Here is a 20,855-nt window from a genome sequence, read left to right on the forward strand (position 1 = left end):
GATCGATATAATCCTTCCAGACTGCACATCTGCTAAGAAGCTTACCTGTTCTTAAATACTGTTCACAATTTGGATCCCCGCAAGACTTATCAGGTGCCTAGGGTAGAATCTGATCGACAGAGACCATTTTGTCCCACTTCAGAGCAAAAGTTTAATCTCTAGTTCAGAACAAAAAAGCCACACAAACTTTTTGAAAATGGATAATTATTTGGGGGGCTTTTCTCACCAGAATTGGTTTCAAGGACCCTAAATGGGGGTCACTCGTCCCACTCTGCACTCCCATGAAGTATAGCAAATATCCGTGCAAGCATGCAGATTTTAGAGCACTTAAAAGCATCATCCTTTAAACAGGAAGGACTGAGGGACAACGGTGGAAGAGGGCTCCTCTACGCACCCATCTTCAGCATAGGAGGCTCTGAAAGGTGTACCATGATCACATCTCAGCTGAATGAGAACACCCACGGAGACTGAGACAACTTGAAACAACAGCTCTGAGACACAGGGTGGACACTCCTCTCATATTAGTGAATGTTCCCAACCCTCTTTAGAGTCTATGATATACATGGTATGCCCATTCTCAGCTCCCCATTCAAATGGGCAGGACTTCAGATCTTGGATGAACTGAGAAAGATGGGAAGGAGGACTGTAGACGAGCATGGGCCCCCTAGATCCTGACCCACACATGGGTGGCAGTATGAGAGGCTCAGACACACCCAGAGGTGCAAGGTACCCCATAGCCCAGCTTAGGGAGGCGAGGGGGAGGCAGAAAGGGGACTTAGAACCACTAGAGGCACGAGAGTCCACCAGATATGGATGTACATAAGGGAGGAGGTAATGTGAGACTTACAAGAGCCCCTGCCCCTATTCTCCCCTCTGCCACACACCCCAACAGCCTCCTTCCCACTGCAGTACCCCTCCATTGTCTCTAACCCCCAAGCCTCCTTCACCTGATCCCTCAACCTCTTTCCCCGCTTGCAGTTATCTCCCTTCTTGTAACCACCCTCTCCTCGCTGCAGTCCCAAACACCTCTCCCCTCCCTCACCACTCCCGGGAAATATCTGCATAGCTAATTTTCCCCCAAAGACTTTGGAAGAGGTAGCGGGGTTGGGTGCACAGTTGGGATGCACTGGCAGAGCTCAGGGTGCCATCCCGCTCTCCCCTGAGCCCTCAACCTTTCTCCCCTCCTCACCATCACCATTTATCCCCCTCCCCATAATCCCAACTCCCCACACTGCAACCTCACACCCCTCTCCCCATCCTTCCCCACTTTTCGACCCCAGTGCCCCTCCATTCCCAGGAAGCACTCACATGCCTAATTTCCCCCCAAAAATACTTTGATTCCATGACCTCTCAAACTCAAACAGCTACTCATGATTCACAAATTGTAGCAACCTCCGGCCATTCAGTTCAACACTCCTTTGGTCTTAGGTGGTGGTTTGTGTTTAACATGTCGTTTGGTTATGTTAATGACAGGATGAATTCACAGCCATCAAGAAGGCTCTGATTCATCAGTCATTAGAAAGACTAAGATTTTGTCATGCCAATTTTTAGTAAAAGTCACAGACAGGTCATAGCCAATAACCAAAAATTCACAGAAATATGACTTTGACTAAAAATAACCCTGACAAAAATAGGGAGTGGGAGGGCCCCCCAACACCTACCGCCGCTGACGTTCATAGTGGCTGGGAGTGGTGGGCCCCACTGCCCGTGGAGGCTCAGAGCTCCAGGACTGGCAACTGAGAGTTGATGGGGCCCCCTCCCCCAGCTCTGAACTCGGGGGGTCCCCCACTGCCCTCATGGGTGGGAGCTCCAGGGGCCACCTGCTACCCGTGGAACTCCAGGGGCCGTTGCACCTGGGAGCTCCGAGGCGACTGCTGCCCGCAACAGCTGGGACCTGCGGGGGTCCCTGCTGTGGCTCTAAGCTCCAGAGGCTTGGAGCTCCAGGCAGGCACCTGGGAGTTGTGGGGGCTCCCCCACACACAGCTCAGAGCTCCAGGGCTGGCAGCTGAGAGCTGGTGCCCCCACTGGCTGACAAATCCAGTCCCACGACCCCAGGGCTGAAGCAGAAATTATCACGGACAACTCTGGAAATGACGGATTTTGTGACCTCTGTGACATAATTGTAAGCCTCAGTCATTAGTACCTCTCAGTTTAACAGTACAAGGCAGCAGAAAGAAACTGATTTTTTGGATTTGGGGCTGTAACTCAGGACCTCATGGTGTCAAAGGACCCCAATTTGGATCACTAATGCTACACTGCACCCCTATGAGGCACACCACATTTCAAAGCTATCCAATTAACTATTTGGATTTTAGAACACTTACAAGAGTCAAGCTTTGAAACATATAAAATGGTGGGAATGGAAGCCATTTTAGCCATTTTTCTGTATCGGTGCATGCAGAGTATAAATATGTACATTTCCTTAGATACCATTCTCAATTTGGGTCTCTCAAAGATTTTGTGGATGCCATGCACTACTCTGGATAAAACTCAACAGATTGAGACCATTTTGACCTGCATCACATCAATAGTTTAATCCCTAGCTCTGGGCAAAGAAACCCACCTAGAAACTTTTCTTAAATGGCTATTTGGGGAGAGAGGGAGGCTTGTATCTCCAGAACCCCATGCTCATATGACTCCAAATTTGAGTCTTTAATCCCACCAAGCACCCACCTGAGGCACACCAAATTTAAAAAAAAATTGACTAAGCATGTCAGTTTTAGAGGACTTAGAAGCGTTAACCTTTAAACAGATGTCATGATGCAATCTTAACTATAGGGGTGCTCCCGTGCCACTACAATGACAGACCATGCAGTTCTAAACTTGCGATGCTGTCCAAGCTCCATGGTGGGTTAGAATACACATAGATGACTGGGAAGGAGTGGGCATTGGCTGGAAATACTGCTCTACATGAAGAAAGAACACGATAGATCCATTTGTGTGGGTGTGCAACTGAACAAGTTCAAATGGAGTGTCAGCTGTCTGGTGGCTTTCACCCTGCAGCAGAGCACAAGGAATGGTCTACGGGTTTCCAGCCAATACAGAAAAATACAAAACAAAACTGACACTTGTTGTGGAACAAGCAAGGTTTTGAAAGACATGGGGAGTGGGAGCCTTCACATCCTCGCAGTGAAGTCACTCTGCTGATAGACTGAAAAATAGAGCCTTCTCCAGAGAAAGCCAACTGGCTTTCAGCTTAGCCTAAATGAAGTAATTGCAGGGCTGCTTTCCAAATTCATATCAGATTAGATTTGAAGTGAAACAGGGCTGGAAAAAAATCTAAACATAGCTTTCCTGATTTCATTGTCAGACAAAATGAACCCGTCAGGCATCTGCACCATCAAAAAGAAACACGCTTGGTACATTAGACATATTTTACTGTCATCTGGTGGTAAGGGGAGGCAAAGTGAGGTGATTCCAACACTTGCTTTGGTTTGCCACTTGCATCACCAGTACCAGTATCACCAATACCACCAGCTGAAACCCAGAGTTGCTCTTATTCTCTATTCAGATGACAGGTGAGGACTGTTGCTCAGAATGACCAGTGTGCTAAAACTTCAACTAGTAAAAATGAAAAATACTCCTCCGATCTCCTCCTTTTTATCTCTTAATGACAAAGGAGTAGTAATATTTAAATATAACAACTCTGCGGGCTGTAACTCTTCATGTAGACACTACCTATGCCAACAGCAGGGCTTCGCTCATTGGCATAGGTAATCCACTGCCCTGAAAGGTGGTAGATAGGTCAACAGAAAAATTCTTCCATCAACCTACTGCTGGTCTACACACACCAGGGGTTAGGTTGGTAGAGCTACAGTACCTCTCTCAGGAGTTTGATGTGTCATATCCCTGTGAGACGTAGCTATCCCTAAGTAAATTCCTAGTGTAAAACAGGCCAAGGATGGTAGAATTAAACAAAAACATGCAGACATCTGAAAGGAATGGTGGACACACAAGGAAAACTGTACGGTTCTGTAGTAGCTGTAAAATCCTGACCATCATTTTGCATTTCACTGTCTGAAGAGGGTTTCCCTGGCAGCTCTGAGAGCGGAATTTTCCAAAGACCTCAGCCTTGACCCAATTGCAGATCCTATGATCAAGCTCCCAGTGACTTCAATGGGCGCAGTATCAGGCCACTGCCAAGTGCTTCTGAAAACCCCACCACAAACTCCTACAACATTTAACAGGAGTGGACTCACCCTCAGAATCCTGCACAGAGGTACTACAGAAGAGTGTACAATACTCCCACTACCTATCCTCTGGCCTTTCCCCTCAACCGGAGTGCTGCTTCCTGGCAGATCTATTATTGTCTTCTCCCAAACAAAAACATTCCCATCTCCCTAGCCCTCTATTAACCCCAGCCAGTACCAGAATCCACCTCACACTCCCCGCCCACTGACCCAACCACCCTGCAGGGAACTACCCTGTGCTCCAAGCAATTTTCTTTTGCCCTCAGGATGCAACTCGCCTTCTGCATGCAGGGACGAGTCAGGATCTGGAAGCAGAGAAAGGCAGAGTACATGAGAAAGGAGGTGCAGGGCAGGATTTGCTTCTCACTAAAGAGTCCTGACCGAGCTCCACCTCCCAGATGGCAGAAAACTTCCCTTCATCCTAACAATGCCTTTAGTAGAGCCCCATTCCCAAATCAGAGGAAAGCAGACAGTTCCCAGGTAAGATACCCCTGGGCATTAGTTAATTACCATATATACTCGTTCATAAGCTGAATATTTTTGGTAAAAAGTGATGCATCAAAGAGCGGAGGTCGGCTTATAAATGGGTCAACGCCAAAATTTGATGATTTTAAACTTTCTGGAATCATTGAATTAAATATCTGATACATTGTTATTTTGTTTACCTGAAGCGTCTGCAGGCACGGAGCCCCTCAGCTCCCAGTATCCACGGTTTGCCATTCCCAGCCAATGGGAGCTGCGGGAAGTGGCGCACCACGTCCCGCAGCTCCCATTGGCTGGGAACGGCAAACCGCAGAGACTCGGAGCTGAGGGGCTCCATGCCTGCAGACGCACCAGGTAAACAAAACGTCCAGGCCTGCTAGCAGCTTACCCTAACGGGCCAGGAGCCAAAGTTTACCAACCCCTGAAATATAGAGTCGGCTTATGAAAGGGTCATACACTTTTTGCTATTTTTACCTAATCATCTTGGGGGGTCAGCTTATAAATGAACGGGCTAATGAAAGAGTACATATGATATATATAAGTTAAGAAACAGTTTCTTACTGAAACTGTGGTTCTTCGAGATGTGATGGTCTAGTGTCATTTGTAAATCCCTATATGAGCACTGCCTAGGTGCACAGTTTCTTACAAGATACCTAGAAGCTCAAGATAACAGCAGCAGGCAGCCCAGGTACATTTACACTGAGTGTATTGCCCTGTCCCTTTCTCACCGTGTGCTGGTGGCTTGCTATGAATTTCTGGAGTTGCTCTATATCATGCTCCATGCTGGCCTTTGCTCCTTCCTTGGCTTCAGCCGTTAGCATATAAACATTCAGCCCACGGTGGTATTTTACACAGTAGTCCCCCGAGTGCACTACATGAGACAAAGTGCTCCAAGACTCTGGTTCACCAGCTTCCTCTCTGAAATAAAACAAACCCAGGTTAACACACAAACGAGACTGAAATGCTGTGATGCAGTGACACACATTCCTTGGTTGGATACTTATCTAGTCAATGGCCCAAGCAAAAGAGACTACAAGGTGGTTTACTCTGCAGGCTAGAAGGTCGGGCCAAGAAACATATGCTCCCCCATCTTGGCAGAGGGAAATGAACTGGAGTTGAGAGTTAGAGTCAATGACAAGCTACATCCCAAAAAGTCCTGCAAAGTCTTATCATCCTGAAGTTTCCAAGCTGTCAGAAGGTTATAGCAAGTAGTAATGACAGGCAAAGTGACTGCTTTCTAAAGTGAATTTAATGCAGACCAAGGTGGCCAGGTTGACAGCCCTAGAGTGGGATCTGTCTCCTAATCTATGGAATAAGGACTGTAGGGCAATAGGCAAACAGCAAAACAACTTTTATGACAGAAACATTCCTCCAGGGATCGGACTGAGACAATCAACTCACTTCACAGAGTGCAAGCAACCATCATGAGCTGGCAATTTTCAATCATTACTGAACTGGACTGGATTTGAACGGGTGGCCTAAAGGGGAAGATCTTATATGACCATTCTTACATAACAGTGAGGTCACCAATATCCTGAGATATCAAGTCCCTCTACAATAGGATTATTGATTTCATTATAGAGCTTCCCATTTTGTCAGTTAACAGTAACAAAATCTTTAAAAAGGGTCAGTCCTGTGGGGAAAAAGAAAAAGAAAACCATGCCGTTGTGTCCACTAGCACAGAGCTTTAAAGCTATAACTCAATTACATTCTTATTTACATAAAGTGAATACAGTAATAGTCAAAATACTGCCACCTTCACGACAAACTTCAGAGCATGACTACACTGACAGGAGAACAGAGGCACACCCGTATGGAACTTTTCCTGTTCTTAATTGTTAGGAAAATTGTTATGATTCTAACTGTTAACATGAACTCAGATACCACAGTAAATGGTACAGTTTAAGAACCTGAACTGAAAGAAAAGAGTCAAGCAGAATTTCCATTAAGGTTACAAGCCAAATTCAGGCCTACCAGAAATTTGCATTTGAGAGTGATGCCTGTGATAAAGATTGAATTTGAATCTAAAAGTATAAATCATACCGATGTGCTGCGCTGTATCACAGTGTGATTGGCCCTTTAAGGGGAGTTGGGCCCAGCCACAGGTGTAATAGATCAGCAACCTTCTAGCTGAGGCTGATCAGTTAGGAATCAGAACCCACATTTTTAAAGGTATTTAGGTATTTACTGTGCTCAGCATTCTGATGTCTAACACATTTAGGAGCCTAAATTCAATTTTCAAAAGTCATTTGAGGAGCCTAAATTCCGTGAACTGTCAATGAGATTCTGGTTCCAAGGTGCTGAAATCTCTTTTTTAAAATGAGATTTGGGCTACTTCTACACTGCACTTTTGTCATTATAACTCAGGGGTAGGCAACCTATGGCACGTGTGCCAAAGGCGGCATGCGAGCTGATTTTCAGTGGCACTCATACTGCCCAGGTCCTGGCCACTGGTCCAGAGGGCTCTGCATTTTAATTTAATTTTAAATGAAGCTTGTTAAACATTTAAAAACCTTATTTACTTTACATACAACAATAGTTTAGTTATATATTATACACTTACAGAAAGAGACCTTCTGAAAACGTTAAAATGTATTACTGGCATGCAAAACACCTTAAATTGGAGTGAATAAATGAAGACTCGGCACACCACTTCTGAAAGGTTGCTGGCCCAGTTATAACTTTAAGTCACTTAGGGGTGTGAAAAAACCACACCCCTGAATGACAAAAGTTTTGACAACGAAAAGCACCGGAGTGGACAGTGCTTTGTTGGTGGGAGATGTGCTCCTGGTGATGAAGCTACCGCCCCTCACTGGAAGTGGTTTTATTTTGTTGCTCTGAGAGCTCTCTCTCGGCGACAGAGAGCGGCTACATTGCACATCTTACAATGGCGTGGCTGCAGTGGCACAGCCATGCCATTGTAAGGTGTGTGGCGTAGACACAGTCTTGGGCTCTTATATCAGAGGAGCAAATATTCAATCTGCATTTGCTATGTCAGAAAGTGCTGGAAAATGATGGGAGAGTGGCCCATGCCTTTGTGGATTATGCTAAGACATTTGATAGCATATTGCATAAACCTCTTTGGGCAATTCTGTGGCTGGTCGGAGCCGGGGACAATGTAATAAGGCTCATAACAAATCTCTATAGGAACAAGATGGCTTCAGTGTGCATGAGTAATGCAGCTGGTTTGATGTGAGGATAGATGTCAGACAGGACTGCATGCTACCACAAACCCTCTTTAACTGTTACATTGAGGAAATTTTTAAAAGATCCACTAATGAAAGCGTACAGGAGGGCATACCTGTCAGAGGACAAAAATTAGTCATCTGTGTTTCACCAATGACGTTAATCAGATAGGACTGTTGCAAGAAGAGGAGCACAAATTGCTGGAAAGAATAGCGGTGGAAGTAGATATGTTAGGTCTAAAGACATCACATGAAAAGACAAAGACAATGGTAACACCTAAATCTGCTGGAAAAGTGAGATATTTCTATCCAAATCTGAAGAGGCATTGGAGTGTGGTGAGCACTTCAAATACCTAGATAGCATGATGACAAGAGACTCTAAACATCACTCAGAGCAGGGGTTGGCAACCTTTCAGAAGTGGTGTGCTAGTCTTCATTTATTCGCTCAGATTTAAGGTTTCTCTGTCAACACTGGCAATAGATAGTGGGCATGGTTGGGTGGGGCTACCCTGAGACAGTTTTATACACTATATATATTGCAAAGAACAATCCTGTACTGATAGTGGCTGATGGACTAGCCGCCCTAACAGATTTTTTTCTAATTTCTATGACTCACTTCAAATTAATCTATGATTCATCCAAATCAAGCCCAGTCTAAATGGACCTGATTTTCCTCTCTTTTTCCACAGCGTAACTCAATTGACTTCAATGGAATGGCTCCTGATTTATTCAGAATAAGAATCAATATTTCAAAAAAGAAAGAGAAGGTAATGTACAGTTTTCTATTACAAATGGCTGTTTCAACTTCTGTAAAACCAACCATCAAACCCCTGCAATCCAAGTTATTTTATGCTTTTAATAGCTCAGTTAACTGAACAAATGGCCTTTCTTTATCAAGGAAACACAGACATTTCTGTCTGAGCTATTTTTCTTTTCAGCTGTCATATATGAGAAATCACTGTACTTAGAGAAGCTTTCGGAACACAATGAAGCAGTCATGGTGAAAAGCCCATTCACCAATTCATGAGAGCAACATCAGCGAGATTAAAGAGAACTAAGCACAGCAGCCTTTGTCAATTTCCCATCAGCTTCAAGTATATTTGTGAGCATCTTCAAACAGGCATCCACAAAGCAATCGGCAGAATTCAGGATTATGAATGACTTCATAAACATTAAAATTCAGAAATGAATCACAGAGTAACTACGGCTATCTGTTTGCCTCTAATGAAATTCACCACCTTCACAGAAGTATGCCACATTTATTCAAATAATTACTTCCACATACAAAGAAAAAAATCTCTCATATACAAATTTCATGCTGAGAGTTAAACTGAACATTTCCATAAAGGTGCATAAACCTTGTTAAGTAGCAAATTACATCTCACATCCAGGCAGTCACAGGGGACTATTAGCTCAGTATGCAGTAACAGTCATCTGTACCATGCCCAAATGAAACAAAGATATACCGGATGGCCTGCATCTACCACCCTTACTCAACGAGTTGTCTCATTGAGGACCGTGATGAGTCTTCAGCGAATGGGACTCCTCCCAGAGGAAGGTACTGCCACAGCTCAGGGCAACTGCACCTGTATTTCCCCTCTGTAGTCCAGCAAAGACATCCATTCTTAGGCTTCCAGCTTCCCAGCTGTTCCTCTCTTGAGCAGAGACTTGCATCTCACTCTGCTGACTGGGGTTTTTCCAGTCTGTGAATTCCCCAGCAAGTCAGACTGCCTAAATTATAAATTTAAATTAATATAAATTTAAATAAAAATTATTCAATGGTGTACAGGGGGTAGTGTTTTAATGCATCTCAAATTTCACTTCAGCCTCCAGATACGAGTAATTAAAGTTATGGAAAGATGCCAAAAACCTTATAAATCACTCCTAAAGACTGTGTCACAGAGTTTGGCAAGGACAAATTTCACGTTGATGGTAATGTGCTGTTCAGTACTGTAGGAGCAAGGCTGTTACAAATGGCAATTTATTTTATTTTATTATAATGCGTGATGGCACCCGTAGGCTTTGAACTTGTTTAAAAATTGTAAGTAGATCAGTAAAAGAATGTGTTCAACGGAATATGGTGGGTAGGGAAACTAAAGCTCAGAGTTTCATTTTAATCACAGACAAGCACAGATTTTTATGGTTTTTTAATCAGAAAATTTTGGGGGGGTTTATCATGGAAAACTAGGATCCTTGTTGATCAGATCTACGCTATGAGAGTATCCAGCCAGCACTGAATAAAGTTCCAGGACACAAATTGGGATGAATTCTCTGCTCTCAGTCCCTGTTTTAGTTGTTATAAAATACTAATCAGAAAAAAAAAACTCCTGGAGGGAAGAAATTTGTTTCTTTAGGGATGAACAGTGCTTGCATCCAATCAGGAAAAATATTTACCAGGCCATCCTGCAGCTACAGAAACATCTCAGATTAGGATACAAACCCAAAAAGGAGCGACAGCCAAAGCAATTAACCCAAATCATTGCTACTACCAAAGTAATTCAGGCCATGACCATGACGTACTGAATCCAAGAAACTAATTAGACTGGTCACACACTAGTGCAGTTAGTACATTTGAAATGTAAAACAGCACAATATATTTTCATGTCCAAAGGCTGCCCAAGTAGATCATTTGCTCTTCCCTGGTGAAGAGCACTTAAGAAACAAAACAACAGATTTAACGCAGCAGAGCAAATACGATGGCTCTGCGTCACTATCTTGCAACAGAAAGAGATAGAAATCTGCAGCTATACAGCAAATCTTAGAACTTCCTGCAGCTACTGATGAGATATTTTTAAGAAGAGGGAAGAAGAATGAGAAGGGGAAAACAAAATGTGCTTCAAAATCTGAGAGATGCATTTGCAATTGGACTCTGCGGTCCTAAGTGAAAAGTTTCAGATATTGATTTGCACAGGTTTGAAAATCATATGGAGTCCTGTCAGGGTGGGGGTGTGTGGATAGGGGTCAGGGCAGTGAGGGGACAGGGAGCAGGTGGGGTTGGATGGAGGTGGGGTCTGGGGGGGGCAGCTAGGGGCAGGGAGTCCCGGGACGGGGTGGTCGGGGTACAAAAAGCTGGGAGGGGTTGGATGAGTTGGGGATTCTCAGGGGGGTAACTGGGGCAGGAAGTAGGAGGGGTTGATAGGGGGCAGGGGCCAGGCTGTTTGGGGAGGCCCTCCATACCATTCTGGAACCCCAATGTGGTCCTCAGGCCAAAAAATTTTCCCACCCCTGCACTAGACAATCTATTCAGATTTTAGTGAGTTCTCTTGTGACAGAACAGCGCAAACTGCTTCAATAAAGCTCACAGTTAGATCCTTCATTATTGAAATTTAAAGACACTGATGACCAGGTCACCATTAAAAAGTCAACATTTCCACAAAGTTACCACAGTGGTATATCAGATCCCAGAGTATTTCCCTAGTCCTAGAAGGGAATTCTATTATGTGGTTGTCCTGGGTAAATAACTTTTAATGGTAAGAACCATTCATGAAAATACTATCACTGCTGAGAGGATACAATGACCTCCCAGCTGAAATGGTATTCACTACCATTGTGCAGAGGCAATGCAAAGTAATCTGGAAATATAGCCTCTCAGAACTACAATAAAACAGAACTTTAATACTCACCAGTGACATTTTCAAATACATTGTTTGGGTTAAGGGATCTACAGCAACATGCTCAGGTGATTAACTTTTCACCAACTACCACACCTGACTCTGTGTGGATGTGACAGTTTGTGTATGAGAGAGATTTTCACATTTTAAGTGCCTCCAGAAATAGGCAGGAAAACAGCAACAAATACATTTGTTAGTGCCCTAAGAATACGTTATGGGCCACTTGCTAATTTGAATGCTTTCTAAGGTGGCAACAAAGAGTTAAGATTTTACTTGCGTAATAGTGACTAATTCCTTACCATACTGCATATGGAAGTGAACAGAAGCAGGGTAGAAGATTAGGACACTAATAATTCTGGATTGTGTAACCAGTGCTCCCCAGTAAAAGGTGAAATGTTCAACAAATGATTTCAAAATGCCTTACACTGTAATTTGAGAAATGTTCAGACCACTGATAAATACCAGACAATATAAAATTCCTGTCAGAAAGGTGGCTTAATTTGCATTCTTTCTTTAATAAATGTTCACAGATTTTCATATCCTCAGATAGTATGAAAAATTATTTTCAGTGCAATTCATACTTCTTCGCACAAAGGGACTACACTCTTTTAAACCAAGCATTTTTTCAGGCCTCAATGTGGGCTGTACAATAAGAAAGCAAAACAGCAACACTGATATTACATATACTTGCAGGCAAATCAGCTCACATAGTATAAAGACATAATTGCCTGTTATTAAATTAATTCTTCCTTTTGTTTTATATTCACACCAACTATTTTGAATTCAAAAAGACTGGTACCTCTTGGCATTCACCTCTAGAGATCCAATACTGTAGCACTCAACATTACTGAAGGAACCAAAATAGCCTATTAAAGGTAATTAGTGTCGAAAAGGGATGGCCGAATTTTGCATAGCTGATGGTCTCATTGGAAACTTAGGGTAAGTCTGGGAGCTGCAAGTATTTAGGATAAAATGAAGCAGATTAACCCACCCTCATCTTTAATACACAGGTGTGGCCAATGGAAACTGCCTCAGCATGCAATGTTCGACCTGTATCCAAACAAAGGTTTCTCTGGTCAAGATAAGCGTTGCATAACAGGACATGTTGTCTCTGCAGGACACACCTACAAAATGAACATGCACATGACTACAGGCTATGTTAGAACTCTATGGAAGGCTGCATTTTGCCTATAAGCCACCCCTTCAACTATATCTTAAATAAAATTTAAATTAATGGAGATATCCTATCTTCTAGAACTGGAAGGGACCTTGAAAGGTCATTGAGTCCAGTCCCCTGCTTTCACTAGCAAGACCAAGTACTGATTTTGCCCCAGATCACTAAGTCGCCCTCTCAAGGATTGAACTCACAACCCTGGGTTTATCAGGTCGATGCTCAAATCACTGAGCTATCCCTCCCCTCCTTCTGTCTGATATAGAAAGATCTTATTCTTTCTCTTGTTCGCCCCCAGCCCTCTCCTTCCCCTTGGAGGAGATGGGAGATCTTCCTCTCACAGTCTTTTTTGGCTTCTTGACTGGAGCTGTGGAGGGAAACCAGTGCCGGCTTGTGGATGGCGTTGGCTGAGCACTGCGCAGAGGCCACGGTGCTCAGTGCGGAGTCAGACCGCTGTTCTGGTGCTGGAGTGAGTATCAACTCCATTAGGAGTGTTTTTAAAGGGATATCACGCTACTTCTTCATCTTAGGTTTGAAGGACTTGCAGATACAACACTTGTCGCTTATGTGTCCCTTGCCTAAGCACCTTAGGCAGCAGTTACGTGGATTGCTGATGGGCATAGGCTGTTTGAAGCGATCGCAGAGCTTAAAGTCCAGGGACTGGGGCATGCCCCGTCCCCCAGCTGAGTCCTGTTTGGGATTATGAGAACTTCAAGAACTACTAAGGGTAACTAACTGTAACAACAACTATCTACAACTATTCTACAAGTTCTACGAACAGAGAACAAGACAACGCTAGATGAAGCAGCAGATGTTCCAGCACCGTCACTGGCGGCAAGAAGGAACTGAGGGTAGGGGGAGTCGGTGGCGCCCCTTATACCGTGGCACATGTGCATCTCCCCAGGGGGCGCCAGAGCTGGTCCCCTATGAATACTGCTGAGGGAAAAACTTCCAGCACCGGTGCATGGGGCAAGCTCACACACCTAATATACAATGGACTTGAGCAAGCACTCGAAAAAGAACTGTTGTTCTTGTATATTGGTTAAGAACAAACTTGTTTTCCATCTACAAGGTAGCCTTTTGCTGGATTAAATGGAATCCTGTGCAGAATAACTTTGATGGTACACTGGAATGACTATTGCTAAGTTATTCCATACACACAACCTCAAAAAATCTTATTAACTCTATAACAGATAAATATTCAGAAGGTAATAGGTAACAGTGTTACCAGCTTAAAATAAGGAAGTTTTGCACAATAAATCAAACGACATGGAAAGAACTATCGTAGCCTGTATAAATTCTAATATAATATAAAAACCGAAAGAAAGGGTGGCAATCAAAGCTATTATACAGCTGAGTGAGAGTGGGCATTCAAGGGGCTATATCTATCCAATAGGACACCAGGGAATATGAGCTACTCGATAGGACACCAGGTTTCGTCTGTTGTGTATTACATTTTAACAGGATAGTTTCTGAGCCATAATTGGGTTTGATGTAATGTTTGTCCATTAACTGGAAGAAAAGCTGAGAAGCTGAAGTGCTTTGTTAGTTGCTAACATGGGGGTTCGGGGAAGAAGTAGACTGGAAGTTTGGGGAGAAGGAAAGTTTGAGTGCAAACAGGAGGGAACATGAAAAGGACATCATTTCCCCCACTCTTCCCATTTTTCTTACGACCCTGATGCCTCTCTCAATGTGACTGCTTTAAAATAGTTACTCTGAATCAGCCCAGTCTAGTAGGGACAAAAAGATGTTCCCAGACTAAAGACCTTCAGTGATCCGTGTGGAATAAGCTAGTACTCTGCATCAAGTTTCTAGCAGACAGCTACACACCTCACAAAAATAACTTCCTATAATATGCCCTCTTGTTCGCATGCGTAGCAGAATTACCAAACAATGAATGACCCATAGAGACCACACCCCTACTAGGTTAGGGCTGTGACAAAGGAGATGTCATGTTCCAGATTTGTCAACCTGGCGCCTCTTGCAAACAGTATATTTAATAAAAATATATTTTAAAAATATTTTAAAAAGTGTTACTTTCTGATGCTGAACATTCTGTGGATTCAAGCTATCTGCCTAATTAAGGAATCATTCTCTCTCTTCTAGATAACAATGAAATTAATACCCCAATTAACCATTGTCTGTGTAACCTCTACATTCTGTGTGTCACAATGGCAAAAAGCCAGCCATCACCTACAATTACGGAGCTTTGAGGGCACCATCAATACTGCTACTATAGAAATAAGCACCTAAACACCCACAAATCTATTAAAGGAGCATTTCCAGGTCAAATTAAGCTGAAAATTCAGTTTGTAACACCCTTTTGACATATTCTCCACTGTTTTGCACCTTGTGTCATCATATACACCTGAGCAAACTGAGTGCAAAATGCCACTATCCTGATTAGCAGCGTTATATGACCACTCTGCACTCACTTTTCACAGGTGTAAATGACAGCTAAAGATACAAGAGAGACAACGCGGGTGAGGTAATATCTTTTATTGGGCCAATTTCTGCTGGTGAGAGAGAAGCTTTTAAGTCACATAGTGCTCTGCTTCAGATAAAAGATATGAGATAGATGAGATTCAAGCCCAAATTATGATAATGATCATTTTTTGGTTTGTTTCTTTAAACCTCTGATCATATATAAATGTTTCCATGATTTCACTTTTTTAAATTGCAACTTTAAAAAAAACCAAAATACTCTGTACTGTTGCAAACACAAATACTCCAGCATTGTATTAGGGCACAAGACCAGGAAAGTTTCCCTGGCTGGAAAGAAAAACTATGACTAAAAGTTAGACTGATCAGTCTGCCCAAGCTAAGTGAAGTGCGAAATAGGAAACAAACAGCAAAAAGGGTTAAAAGTATATTCTTATTCCTTCTTGCCATGTCTCTATTTGGGATCTTTTATAGCCCTCTTCTAAAACTTATTATAGTACACCCGGCTGTCATGCAAATTGGTCTCTCTAAGGTCCAGTAATATCCAGCTCACGTACAGAGTCTTTGGTCTCCCCCCTGAATGTCTTCTACCCACAATCAATGCAACGGCCATCCTACCAATATAACTTCCAGGTCTCCACTAGACATGTCCTTACCAACGTAACCTTCAATTGGGGTAACCTGCATTAGGCCCCTCACAATCTCATTTCTTTTTGTCCAACCATTTGACCATCCCAACATCTTCATCTCCAGGGCCGGTGTAAGGATGTTTCGCACCCTAGGTGAAACTTCCACCTTGCGTCCCCCCATCCCCCGTGCCCCCGCTCTGAGACACCCCCACGCGGCAGCTCCCCCTGCTTCTGCCCTGAGGTGCCCCCCCACGGCAGCTACCTCCCTCCACCTTGAGGCACCCCCCTTACAGCAGTTCACCCCCTCCGCCCTGAGGCACCTCCTCCACCCCAGCTCACTCCTGCTCCATGCACGAGCACCCCGAGCACGCCATCGCTGCTTCATTTCTCCTGCCTCCCAGGCTTGAGGCGCCTAAGCTGATTGGTGCCGCAAGTCTGGGAGGCGGGAGAAATGAAGCAGCCACGGCATGCTCGGAGAAGAGGCGCAGCACGGGTGAGCTGGGGTGGGGAGTTCCCCTGCGTGCCCCTCCCCCCTTACTTGCTGAAGGCAGCCCTCCTTGCGCAGCCCTGCCCCAGCTCCCTTTGCCTAAATGTCGGTGGTGACCAGGGTGGCCAAAGATCTGGCCGTCGCAGTCACTGCCGAAGAAAATGGTGTCCCCCAAATCCCAGCGCCCTAGGCGACCGCCCAGTTCGCCTAAATGGTTGCACCAGCCCTGTTCATCTCCATAGTGGGGAACATACCGATTTCTTTTCTTGTGGCTGGCCAGTCTCTGTCCCATACGTTAGGAGGGGCCAAATTACAGTTTTATGCATTCTAGCCTTTAACTTTATTGCTATATTTTTATAAAGGAGAACTGGGGTCAGCTCCTACAATTTGCACCACGTAGCTTTGGTACAATGCCGAGCATCACTCAGGAGGACACCACTGTCAACAACCACTAATCCTAGGAATTTAATTTTTTTCACTCTTCTAAGCTCTCTGCCTGTAATATCTGTTGGGGGTGCATCCTCCTCCCGCAGTCAGCATAGCATCAGTCTTATCAACATTCACTCTAAGTGCTGCCTACTCAAAACTGTGTTGCCAATGTTCAAAATTGGTCTGCAGGGTCTCACAACATTTTGTTCATGCCACTGAGCCATCAACAAACAGGATTTCCAAGGTGGCTCCCTTTGTACATTATCACTTAGCACATCTAAGACAACTGTAAACAAAAAATGCTGATTCCTGGTGCAGGACAACATTTACTGGAAATTCTCTGCATTGCCCCATTTGGTTTTGACGACGGTAGTCGCGCCATCACACCTGACCCAGATAAAATGAATATCTCCTTCTAGCACACCAGTCCATCACAAACTCTGATTATCTTGGTACATGATCACACCCCTTCTCCAAGTCCACAAAGACTATGCCCAGTTGCCATCTCTTTTTGCTGAACTTCATGAGGATTTGTAAATCAAATATGGCATCAATTTTACTTCTTCCTGGCCTAAGTCCATATTGACCCTTCCAAATTTCAACTGTTCTGTGCAACTGCTTTTCAATAATCTTCTCTCATACTTTCAAAGCATGTGATGTCAGCTGAATTGAGTAATAATTAGCAGTGTAATATCTCCTTTATCTTTAAAAATGGGCACCATGTAGCTTTTACGCCTTTCATTAGACATTTTCCTCTTTCTTACGAATATAATTCAACAGACTTGTAAAATACATGACACTTTCCCTTCCCAATGACTTCAAGTCCATCCACCAGTACTACTTCTGGCCGAGCTTCCTCCTTTTTCATACTCCTATGTGCCTCCCAAGCCTCTTCCTCCTGCATGTAATCTTTCAGGCCCAAGTTTGGCTTATGTGTTCTTCGTTCCTCCCTTCATCACTCTTTCAAAATAACCACCCCAGACTTTACTGACTGATTCACCATTTGTTTGCAATATACCATGTTCATTTCTAATATACATAAACTGGTTCACATCCCTCATCATTTTCTCTCTTGCCTTAATGAGTTTGCAGATTGTTTTTTCTCCCTCGTATCCTAGTCAGTTATCACACGCATAAATGTTATCTGTCGTAACACTTCTTTTAGCTTCCTTTTTTGCCTTCATATACACCATCCTATCACTGTTCAAGCCACTGGCCTGCTATTTTTTTTAAAGGTTACCTTTTTCTTTTCAACGGATTCTTTATTTTGATGATTCCATCACAGAAAGTGTTCCTTCTTATCCTTTTCGGCACTGATTCCATCACTCCTAGGACTCCTTGTACCACGTCCAGCAATATTAACTTTAGTTTGCACCAGTTATCTTCCACACATCCCTGTGTGTCGTCCAGAAGTCTATAGATTACTGCTTGTTCAAAGATTTTTTTCATTCTCTTCTTTAAGTTTCCACCACTTCGGCCTTTCCAGTGCCCAACAGTTCAGATGTTTCTGAGGTCTCTGCATTCTGAAGTCCATAATAAGTCTGTGCTGGTTCACAATGCACTTGCCAGGTATTACCTTACAACTGATTATTCATGAGCTATTGCTTCTTCTTGTCAACCAGAAATCAATTTGGGACTTGTGTCTGTCACTGGCATACCTTATAATGTTACCTTCCCTCTTCTGAAAGTGTGTGTTAGCAATCACCAGACAAGTCTGTAGGGCCATTTCCCCCTTGGAATTTCTGGTTCCAATGCTGTGCCTTTCATGGCCTGTTTCATACCCAGTCTTTGCAGTTATAACATGTGTACTTAGATCTGCTTGATAATTATCTTCTCATTGGGTGATATGTTTCCAGTAAGGCACATCAACTGATCTGAAAACTCCACATTTACCTTTTGATCCTCTCCTAGCTGTGGTGCCTATCCACTTAATATATGGACATTTACGTCAGCTCAGTTTAATACTCAACTCATCAGCCAGTCTGACATTATGGTAAACTCTACCAAATGCCTCTGCATGGTTTTGTCATAAACAGATAGCTAAGGGTTAATGTTTCTTTTACCTGTAAAGGATTAACAAAGGGAACCAAACACCTGACCAGAGGACCAATCAGGAAACCGGATTTTTCAAAGTCAGGGAGGGAACTCTGGTGGATTTGGCTTTTTTCCTCTCTTTGGTTTCTCTCGGCTATGAAGAAACAGCTTTTATTTCTATCTCCAAACTTCTTTCTACCCTGTTGTACCAAGTTGTAAGTACAAAAGGAAAAGCACTAGGTTGATATGGTTGTGCATTTCAGACAGGGGTACTTTGCTGGACTGTTACAATTGTATCTGTTGAATCAGACTTGTTATTTCTATTTTCCTTATAAGCAATTGCCCTGTTTAGTGATCTTCTTATGCAGAGTTGATTTACTAGTGTAATTTCCTTTCTTTTTTTTTAATATAAAGTTTTGTTTTATAAACTGGTTTGAGGTTTTTTCTCGGGGTTACGCATACGGGATGAAGGGAGGGGGAAGTCTCGTGTGTTAGCGCTGACTAGTTTGAATGCCTAACGCTCCAGGGGGAGGTAAATGCGCCTCTCTTGGTTTGTATTCAATGGACTTTAGTACAGTATCGCCCGCTAACTCCAGGGACGAGGGAAGCTGGGGAATAAAAATAGAGGCCACAGGGGAGGTACTTGTTTTCCCTGTGGTAGGAGACCCAGGGGTTCTGGGTCTTGGGGGGTCCCCCAGGGATAGGTTTGGGCGACCCCGGGGGCAATCAGGAGCCCTGAATCCTGATTGGTGGCAGCAAGATCAGATCCAAGCTGGTATAAGCTTGGGGGGAGTTTCATGCTAAGCCCCCAGATTTTGGACGCTAAGGTCCAGATTTGGGACAGAGGCTTATTACAGGTTTCATCCAGAATAACTCCAACACCATTAAAAGCACATTAGATTTTAAAAATTCTTTTGAATTTAATAATATAAGGTGATATTAATACAAAGAGACAATTACGTTTTAGTACTTTTTTAAAACTGGACAGTGTCCCTGTAATATCAAAACTACTGAAAAAACTTTAGGAGAGGGAAAGAAAATCAGTAGTCATCTACTGAAAGACAACAACACTGGGAGGGAAAGAAATTTGATATTCTTATCAGAAAGAGGAAGCATTTCATGAGCTTTGAAGAAGGGCATGAGTCTCAAAGCAACCCTCATTCTTTTCCAATTATGGTCGCTCTTAGCCATTGGTAATTGAGATGCTTTGCATACTCCTGTCCACGTGCTTAATATTTATGCATCTCACTCTGCCAACATTACTCCTCCTAGTTGAAGGGTCAATAAGAGGCAATCTTAGGAGAACATGGCACCTTTCATCTCTAAGTTATTAGTTCACATCCGGCTGAGGACAAGCACGTAGGCAAAGATATTTCAGCCTGTCAGAGAAGAAGTACCTGCTTACGTATAGCAGCCACAAACCTGGAGCTGATATGAAGCCAGGTACTTACATCAGTACATGTGTATAAGTGGTGATTCTGGGAGTGTATTTACATAGTAGGCAACTTTCCTGCTAGGAATAGGTTAAGTTTAATAAAACTACCTAGCCACGAAAATAAATGAAAATGTCAAGTGATTTATCCTCATTTTTGTTATTGTTGTTGTTATATTTTGACATGAGAGAGGGGAAGAGAATGTCTTCAGCTTCTACCCTGACCACAGTTAAAGCCCTTATACAGCAAAGTATTTAAACACATGCCTACCTTTAAACCCACACTTAAATCCTTTGCTAAATAGGAATGGAATTACTCATATATTTAAAACTAACGTGTACTCAAGTACAGATACCTAGAAGAGTCCCCATCTCAGAGGCACTACTGAAAGCATCTCATTGGGAAACAGTACAGACCTTAACACTTACGTATTTTAGATCAAGGATTGCAAAATGCTCACAAAACGTCTTTTTTTTCCTGTTAGTTGGGTCTGGGTCAGTATGAACTTGGAAATTACATCAATTTTCTGACAAGAACCACACTTTGTCCTGCCTCTCTGTGCACTGATTTACATCTTCACATGCTGAGCCACCTGGCTATTATGAGAACATTTTAAGGAAGGCTAATACTCTCCCTATGATCCCTTAGCTGCACTGATGACTTTATTAACAACAGAGAAGGGAAGAAACCCACTAGACAGTGATAACGCCACAGATGCAGAACTGACTCAAATGAAAATCCTGCAAAGTTTTCTGGGAGAA

At 43.3% G+C, this 20,855-nt stretch overlaps 1 protein-coding gene across 7 annotated transcripts in view; it reads right to left on the reverse strand.

Moving 5' to 3' along the window:
* AKAP13 (A-kinase anchoring protein 13) overlaps positions 1–20,855 on the reverse strand; it is a 344,553-nt gene that overhangs the window by 161,184 nt on the left and 162,514 nt on the right. For all 7 annotated transcript variants that reach the window (XM_075069695.1, XM_075069692.1, XM_075069694.1 and 4 more), the window contains one exon: positions 5,402–5,591. In XM_075069695.1, coding sequence (XP_074925796.1) covers positions 5,402–5,591 — 190 coding nt within the window. The remainder of the gene's footprint in view (positions 1–5,401; positions 5,592–20,855) is intronic.

Source organism: Chelonoidis abingdonii, chromosome 9 (assembly GCF_003597395.2).
Source record: "Chelonoidis abingdonii isolate Lonesome George chromosome 9, CheloAbing_2.0, whole genome shotgun sequence".
NCBI lineage: Eukaryota > Metazoa > Chordata > Testudines > Testudinidae > Chelonoidis > Chelonoidis abingdonii.